Source organism: Festucalex cinctus, chromosome 1 (assembly GCF_051991245.1).
Source record: "Festucalex cinctus isolate MCC-2025b chromosome 1, RoL_Fcin_1.0, whole genome shotgun sequence".
NCBI lineage: Eukaryota > Metazoa > Chordata > Actinopteri > Syngnathiformes > Syngnathidae > Festucalex > Festucalex cinctus.
In genome coordinates this window covers 34,536,459-34,545,459 of record NC_135411.1, presented here as the reverse complement: position 1 = coordinate 34,545,459, position 9,001 = coordinate 34,536,459, and the positions used below count along the sequence as shown (strand labels likewise).

At 43.7% G+C, this 9,001-nt stretch overlaps 1 protein-coding gene across 1 annotated transcript in view; it reads right to left on the bottom strand.

Moving 5' to 3' along the window:
* Positions 1 to 2,720: 2,720 nt before the first annotated feature.
* Positions 2,721 to 9,001, bottom strand: part of mybpc2a (myosin binding protein Ca) — a 29,283-nt gene continuing 23,002 nt past the window's right edge. Inside the window, exons 22-29 of the mRNA XM_077525735.1 lie at positions 6,188 to 6,355; positions 6,025 to 6,113; positions 5,007 to 5,202; positions 4,539 to 4,678; positions 4,314 to 4,473; positions 4,000 to 4,136; positions 3,750 to 3,936; positions 2,721 to 2,856 (exon numbers count right to left, since the gene is read on the bottom strand). Of these exons, the coding sequence (XP_077381861.1) occupies positions 2,825 to 2,856; positions 3,750 to 3,936; positions 4,000 to 4,136; positions 4,314 to 4,473; positions 4,539 to 4,678; positions 5,007 to 5,202; positions 6,025 to 6,113; positions 6,188 to 6,355 (1,109 nt within the window). The 3' untranslated portion in view covers positions 2,721 to 2,824. The remainder of the gene's footprint in view (positions 2,857 to 3,749; positions 3,937 to 3,999; positions 4,137 to 4,313; positions 4,474 to 4,538; positions 4,679 to 5,006; positions 5,203 to 6,024; positions 6,114 to 6,187; positions 6,356 to 9,001) is intronic.

The window sequence follows — 9,001 nt, the reverse complement described above, 5'->3', positions numbered from 1 at the left end:
ACTAATTGCTTTGCTTAGTGGTGATGCGGCAAGGAGCGTGAAAAAGAAAGCACCAGAGCGAGCCCGAGAACGGAAGAGATAGAGCAAGCTAATTAGGCTGCTGTTGTCGGGGTGCCTTAATGAGCCTCTCGTGTTCCGTGCTAATGAGACCCCAATACCCGCTGTTTGCACCAATGGGTCAACACTCAACATAGAGTGTGCAAGTGCGCGTGTGTGTATCAGAGCCGTATTAGCTGTGGGAAGGAAACGCGTACAAGCACAGTGCTCCCTTGACTTAAGAATCTGAGCGAGTTGCTAGCTTAATGCTGACACACAACAACAACAACAACAAACATGCCATATACAGGCTAACAAAACTAGCATCGGTGTTGTGGTGTCGTACGCCTTTAAGCAACGCAAATAGTGCAATAACGTACAGACAGACAATATAGTAACGCACACTGGGATATATTCTTTATCCTCCGCAAAAAAACAACTACCGGTAATATTACTGGAGATTACTGAGCAGCTGTGACTGTCTGTGTTGCATTTTGGTATTCTCTTTGGTAGGCCTATTCTTATTTGGGGACACCATAAACATTAGACTGCGGAAATTTGATTAAAGAGAAAGTCAAACCCCCCAAAAATTATTGACAATAATATGTTCTATGCAGTCGCACTAGTCAAAATACTGTATTTTGGTTAATATTGCGTTAGCAGAATACGAGTAAAGCGTCAAAATCCAGGAGCTTTTATCAATATTAGAAGGCGGCTATTTTGCCACTTGCTGTCGCGCGAAGATGACATCACAGTTGCTCAGGTCTCAGGTGCCAACCAATCACAGCTCAACATCAGAAAACAGGTTAGCTGTGATTGGTTGTTGCCTGAGCCCTGAGCAACCGTGATGTTATCTTCAGTTGACAGAAAGTGGCAAAATGGTTGCCCCCTGAAATGGACAAAATTGGCTAGATTTTGCTTCATAACTCATATTCCACAAATGTAATATTTGTAACATATGTAACATGTTTACACTAGTGAGGTAACATTGTCAAGAAATGTTTAAGGTTGACTTCCCTTTTCAAAAGGAAAGGCGGTCTCCAAGTGCCCACTTCACAGAGGCCATCTTTACATCACCCTTAAGTGGAGAGAGACCTTATTGCAGTTCTTCACAAACGTACGTTTCAAGCGCCAATCTACAGCCGTTCTGCTTGCTGGGAATCACGTCAGCTGTGGTCAGCCACATCCATCCATCCATCCATTTTCTTGACCGCTTATTCCTCACAAGGGTCGCGGGGGCTGCTGGCGCCTATCTCAGCTGGCTCTGGGCAGTAGGCGGGGGACACCCTGGACTGGTTGCCAACCAATCGCAGGGCACACAGAGACGAACAACCATCCACACTGGTCAGCCACATAATAGTGCAAAACAATAGTGCATTTTTGGCTAATTCGCCCGTCTACGAAAATGCCAAAAAGAAAGTAAACTCCACCCATGCATACTTTGCTCCGTACTAGACTTGCGCTGGTAACAAAAATAGGGCCTATAAAATCAAGTCCAGTCTTTTTGCCACCTCTGACGAATGAATTTAATCCTGGCAGAATTTTGACCTGACAGGAAGTGCTGACGGGGGAGGGGCTGGCGGGGTGCGGGAGTGGGGGTGGCGGCTTGTTTGTGGGTGGGTGGTGGTGTGGGTGGCTGGGGTTCGGGGGGCGTCTGCAGGGTTGGGGGCCTGGAGATGGCCGGGGCTGGGTCGTGGTGGGTGGCGGGTGTGGGTGTGGTGGGAGCGGGGGCTGTGGGCTGGTGGGGAGCCGTGGGGGCCTTCTGGGCCTCGTTCTGCGGCGTTGGGCTTGGGGCCTGGGCTGGGGCGGGGGCGCGCCGGGCGTCTGGGTTGGCTCTCCGGCCGGTTGCCGCCCGGGGTGTGTGGAGGGGGGTTGTGCCTTGGTGCTGCCGCGGCTTGGGGATACTGGGGGGGCCGTGCTCGCTTTGCTGGGCCGTGGTCGACGGCTCCTTTCTTTGGTGGCGGTCCTGATGCATGCCAGATCCATCACACCATCATCTACTGCAATTCAAACAGAATTTGCCTCTCCCTCCCACTGTTCGTTGAATCAGTGGGTGCTGGTGTTCGTGGATCTCACTCTGCTTCATCTATCCTTCTCTCCTTCCACTTTAGTTTTTCCTCTGGTCTCTTGAGATCTCCTTAATTTGTTGGAATTTAGAGGTTTCTGGGGTTGGCGTAAGACTCTGGTTTTATAACCATGTGGGTGGCAGGTGGTGTTTGGTTGGTGCTGGATATCACTTTGATCTATCTTTCTTTTCTTTGACCTTTCCTCTGGTCTCCTGACCTTCTGAACTTCACGACTCTGAAGACTCTGAGACTCTGAAGTATCCGGTTAAGGTGAAGCGTAATGGGATTTTTATTAGGTTTTAGGTGAACTAATGAGTATAAACTTAAACGAATTTGCACGTGCAAGCACACATCCGCGCGCGCACGCACGAACCTATACACGCACACAAATAAGCACATGAGAGCAATGATAATAAGATGTCGAATCGGTAAGACTGCCGAATTAACAATTCTGAGCTCTCTCTTTTCATAAATAAATAAATAAATAAATAAATAAAAAACAAAAAAGGAAGTGCTGTGGAATCGGAAGTGACAATCGATGGATTCGTGGGATCGTTGGATTTTTAAGTGACAACAGAAAAAAAAAGGACAGACAGACTGAAAGACGACAGCAGCAGATGTACTTGAAGGACTTTATACTCAAAGAAAGATGTGAAACTAACATTTGACGGCACGTGAAATCATAATTAAATTACTCAGCAGCTCGTCCAATCGGGCCGTCCTCATTTCTTCGCTTCTTCTTTCTCCTTGACCACTGTGGGAGAAAAATGGCAAACATGATGATGTCACAGCAAAAGAAGGAAATGCCAAAAGCCAAAGTCAAGCCACTAATAATATTATAGATATCAGTGGTATATTCTATTCTTTAGTCAATAGTGACTATACTTGCAATTTTTGGCAACCTAGCAAAAACTTTTTTTTAACAACAAATGTGTTGTGAATTAAAAATAACTAACATTTTAATAGTCAAAACGTATTAACAACGTTTTAAATTAAAATTTGTTTTTAACACTTTTTAAATCAACAAAAATGCTTTTAAATGTGTTTTAAAAGTAAAAAAAAAAAATGCCCCAAAAATAAAATTAAAACCACCCCTTACTTAGAAATTTAACAAAACAATAGAAAAAAAAAATCCCAATCAACAACACATTGAACTAAAAAACATTCATGATAAAATTTATAAATAAATTACTTTAAAGGAGGGGGGTTAGCTGTGTGTGTGGGGGGGGATGGGGTTGATCTAAACAATGAAGAATTGAAGCTTTTTTTTTTAAATAAACAATTTAAATGAATTTTAAATTAAGAAATAGACCGCTTTAAAGCAAATATGTAGATCAAAATTATTTTTCCTTTGAAACAACAACATGAATAAACAGCTTTTAAAAATTACAAAAAAAAAAAATCTAAAATCTAAAAAAAGCTTTTTAAAATAAAAATGAAATTCACTTAATTTAAAGCACTATCACTAAAAATAATTTAATTTTTTTTTTTTTTTAAAAGCTTAAAAAAAACACAAACTTGGCTGCACATTTTACTTCATTCTCTCATCCTGGTTTCTAACTTCTCAGTCACTGCTGATCCTCATTGGCCAAAAGAAAATGGACTAACAATTTGGTGCTGAACATTCAAAACAGTTTTTGGTCCTACCTCGAACCTCCAGCTTGCACTCCACCTCGTCCTCCCCGAGCGCATTGACGGCCTTGCAGGAGTAGCGCCCGCCGTCATACAGGCTTGGTTTGCGGATGTTCAGCGTCAGCACGCCCTGGTTGTTCTGCATCAGGAACTTGGGGTCCTCGCCGATGATCATGTTGTTCTTCATCCAGATGATCTTGGGCTAAGGCGGGAGGACAAGCATGACTTCCTGACGACTGGAGCGAACGCTAAAAGTGGCGTGTACCTTCGGGTTGCCGCGGACGGCGCAGCTGATGGCCGTGGTGTAGCCCGCCACCACACTCCGGTCCACTAGGGGCGCTGTAAATTTGGGGGAAGCGCTCGGGTCCATCTCTTTGAAGGGCGGAGGGTTGTAGTCCAAACCTGAAGGATGTCCGGAAGTGATGCAAATACTTCATTCGTAAATGTTTCAGACTTTGAACTTTCTACTCCTTACTTTTTTCAATTTCAACCTCCACAAATGACCCAATATAAAAAAAAGTTTTTTTTTTTTTTTTTTTTTTTTTTTTTTTTAAGGGGAACTGTGGCGATTTTACTCACCCGTTTTGCAGACGAGCGCCGTGTTGCCGCTGACGCCAGGCTGCTCACTCAGGCCGCAGACGTTCTCGCTGAACACTCGGAAGGAATACTCGTTGCCCATGACCAGGTCGGACACGGTGCAGTTGGGTCGCCGGTTGTGCTCGTACACGGTGAACCAATCCTGTAGTTGGAGACAGTGTTTTTAAAAGACAGTCCGTCCACTCCAGCATGGCTGCCGTTGCCCACCTTGGTTTTCATGTCAGCCTTCTGAATCGTGTAGCCGATGATCTCAGCGTTGCCGTCATCCTTAGGCGGCTTCCACTCCAACGAGGCGTTGAAGCCCCAAACGTCGGTGACGCGTACCTCCACAGGGGGCCCCGGCTTTTCTACATCAAGGAACACATGACAGCCATGTACTTTTTGGAAGATGACTCCCAACGCGGGGATCTGGTGGGGGTTCATCCTCTCATTAGCTCAACCTTCTCAAGCGTCAAGTATGAACCTAATCCTGGTCTACATACAAATAATCCTGTGGAGTAATCCCGCTGACCTGTGAAGAGATGAGGAATGAGCTGGCGGTCAGGATTAAAGCGGCGCTTTGATGACTTTGGGAAGTCGGGAATGAGGAGTTGTGATCGCGCGTTGAAGAGATTTGCGCTCATCCCCCACCTCGCCTCGTTTCTTTCCAGAATGCGCAATGAACCCGCGACTCACCCACGACCTGGATGCGGATGTCGGCGCGGTCCTCCATGTTCTCGATCTGCACGGCCAGCGTGTACGTGCCCGAGTGGACCCGCTCGGCCGAGCGGATGAAGAGGATGGAGTCCACTTCGCTGGAGCGAGTACCCACGCTGCGGTCCTCCAGGGGTTTGCCGTCTTTGGACCAGGTGGCCACCGGGCGAGGTTTACCCTAGAAAGATCCAAGGTCAAGAAAACTGACAAGTCTCCATTTTTGTTTACCTTTTCATTCTACATTTTATTTTTGAATCCTGCAATGTCATCATTTCCAAGCCCAAAAGCCAAAAACTCCGCCTCGGCTGAAAACCCAAAGACTCCTGAGTGCATTTGGCACATTCACAAAAAAATAAAAAAAAGACGGGAAATCAAATATTAAAATGGGCAAGTCAGCAGTTCTAAATCTGCCAGTCGTTACTTCACCGCCACTTGACCTACTTCGTGCCAACGCACTGATTTTTTTTTTTTTCTCCCAAGGGGTATTTTTGGCTATTTCATTCTAGTTTTAAATCACAGCTAACATGTTTTTTTGGGAGTCAACAATAAGACAAAACAGGAGATTACTAGAAAAGCTACATTCTCACAATCTTAATTAACTGTAACCCTACTTCTAAGTCTGCCCAAAGGAGATCCATCCATCCATGCATCCATCTTCTGAACCGCTAATCCTTTTTGTTTATTTTACCTCTATTTGGCCATGTAAAGAAATTGAGAACAGAGGAAGGCAACGCCATTTAAAAGCCAAATGCTTATACAACAAGCTGTATGTACAAATGTGATAAAGTTATAAATTTATGTCATACAGGACATGCAGTATCACTTACTAACTTTTTAAATGATTATATTGGAATGAATGATGTGGATTTTATTCCTTATCGCGTTCCAGTGGTTTACAAAGTAAAAATAAAAGATTGCTAAAGAGGAGAATAAAATGATTGAAACTGAGAGTGCGGGTGTTGTATGCATGGTGAGCATGGAAATCCAGAGTCAGGCTGACCTGGAACGGGATGACCAAGTTGACCTTCTCTCCGACGACCTTCACCAGTTTGGTTCTCAGCTGGCGTGGTAAGCGAATCTTTGGATGTTCTGCAGACATGAGACAAGTTTGTCATTTACATCATCAAGTAGACATCTGACTGGACCGACGTCGCTCATCTGACCCATGATCTCTCTGATGGTCACGGCCTGGGAGAGCGTGGCGGGGGGGCTGCGCCCGGCGATGTTGATGGCCACCACCCTGAACAGCATCTTCTCCCCCACCGGCAGATCTTTCACCCTGTACTGGTTCTTTTCCACTGGCTCCTTGTTGGCCTGCACCCATTCGTCACCTGATGGTGATTCACAGGATGTTTAGCTCATTCATGTCAGATTGGAGTCACAAATTCTAACACCGGACTGTAAAAAAAAAAAAAGGATTTTGGAGAGAGTTAAATAGAATCCACTAAAATCATCTAAAATTTACCTGATAAACTTGGCACAGCAAAAGAATGATCAAATACAGGGTCAATTTAACGTACACTATCTATTATATAACAATAAAAAGTGCAACTAACAAAACTGAATAAAACATGCAGAGAAGATGTAGAAAAATATACACAACAGCCGGTCTACACGAGGTTTAACGAGGCTTCACGTGTAATGGGTTTTGTCCAATTGGAGTTGCCGTAGCATGACGTCCCAGAGGAGGAGGGATTTGCATTTACTAGCTAACAGCCAATCAGAGCAATCTCCATTTTGCACAGTGCAATTGATGGCACAAAACATATCTAAAAAGTACAATGACTCTTACTTTTTCACAATTACAAATGATGCTTTTTACTTGTATTTTCTCCTGCTTGTTTGGAATTTTGACGGTAATTGGTCTCACAAACAATGACTTCTCAACCATGGAATACTAGGAAGAGAGGTTCTTCAAATAAAGCAGGGGTCCCCAAACTACAGCCCGCGGGCCGGACCCGGCCCGCCTTCATATTTGGCCCGGCCCCCTGAACAATACCAGTCCCCACCCTCCCAAACTGACAAAAAAAAAAAAAAAATCTTTGACATGCGCAATCGGCTATGAGCTCGGCCCTTCAGTCTGACGTTGCTTCTCGTCATTATCATCACCCACTTTTCAGCGAGTACACAGTGGTTCCTTGATGGTCATGGATTGTCAATGCTGCTTGTCAGTTGCCATTGACCGACACTCCATTCATACGTAAGTCCGTGCGTGCTGTCGAGTTGCGCCGGGAGTAACGTCATGTAGCCGACAAACTCGGCCTTCGGAGGACCCAGCCTTGTGAATTTGTACACAGGCAATTACGTGAGCCTCAATTAAACACACGTACTGAGCACCGACTGAATGTTTCTGTCCGTCGATCGGGATGAGAAAAGACGGTCCCTCTCGTTTTGGTATTTTTCGAGTCAAATCATTGGCTGAACATGCGGAAGCACTCGGTGAAAGACGGGTGTCTCAACTACGGGAACCGACGGGAAACTTAAGTGCCCAGCTATGAATGCAACTATACCGCACAATATTGCCAGCTGCAGGACAAGACAACAAAAATCGCCTTTTTTCATCAGCACTGGATGAGACCACGGAGGTGCAGGCCACAGCGCAGCTGCTTATCTTTATTCGTGGAGTTAGTGCAACTTTGACCACGCTGACATACAGGTATGGTCACTTTTCCAACTTGAATGAGGGGCTCTGGGTGGTGGGATGGTGTGGTACCGTCGCCTCGATGCAGGCGGCGTGGGTTCGCTTCGACACTCGGGAGACCATGTTTGTATGTGTGCGTATTTGTGTGAGTGAGTGCACTTAAAAAAAAAAAAAAAAAAAAAAAAAAACTTGAATGAGTAATTGTGATTATAAATTTTGTCATGTTTTATTATATTTGTTTTAGAAAACAAATATAATAAAAATCTACTGTGATAAAATCCAACAGCACAAATAGTGGTGAAGGTAGTGAAATATTTTGTGCTACATGCAGGTGCTGTATCACGTAACTTTGATTTCTTAGCCTGCTTGCTTTGTGATTTTCGCTTGGAAGTAGATGAGAGAGTAGCAGACAATGGTGCCTACAAGCCAAATGGAATCTAAAAGTTGGAGAGACTGCTCATATTCTTCATTTAAGTAAGAGAGGTTCTGCTTTGACAGGTAAATTTAACTTTTACCTGTTAAGATTGTGCACGGCACAACAACAAGTTAATGTTCCATGGACTTTATTTTTGTGAAGATCCCGGAAAACGTAGTTAATATTTGGTTATATGTGGCTTTCTATAAAACAATAAACGTTTACGTTTAGGCATCCCTGCAATCGCCGCACTTTTTTTTTTTGTTACAAACTGACCCCGGCCTCCATCAGAAAAGGGAAACGTTAGGTGGCTCTCACAGGTAAAAAGTTTGGGGACCACTGATATACAGTAACACCAGAGGGGTGACCGCATTATGTACGTAAATATTTTAAAGTACCTACGTACGTAACATATGAAGGGTTTCTCACTCATGAAGAGTGTTTCAACTAATTTGTTTATGATGAAATCATTTAATTCTCCTTTATTAATGTGATAATGTATTTGTTGTTTATAACGTGTTACGTCCAACACTGGTAACTAACAGTGATTAATTTTGAATAGTAATAGTAGTAGCACACTAAGAAATTGGGAATATATTTTACCCAATTATGATTAGTAATTGGTGGTAGAATGTAATCAGAAATTTAGGTAAACTCTACCCAACATATTTAAGTATTTCATAATTACTGAATTAGTATGATATTTAACCTAATAACCACACTGTATAATTTATATTTACCCAAGTAGGGCGCAAATTGTTACCCTACATATATTGGGACAATTCTAAAGGTTGTTTTTTTTTTCTCTCTCTCAGTGTAACCCATTTTGGTGAAAAATGGAGACTTAAAGGGATTACACCACGATATTTTAAGCCCTTACAACGGTTAACTACAGGCATATAATTACCTTTGACACCATGG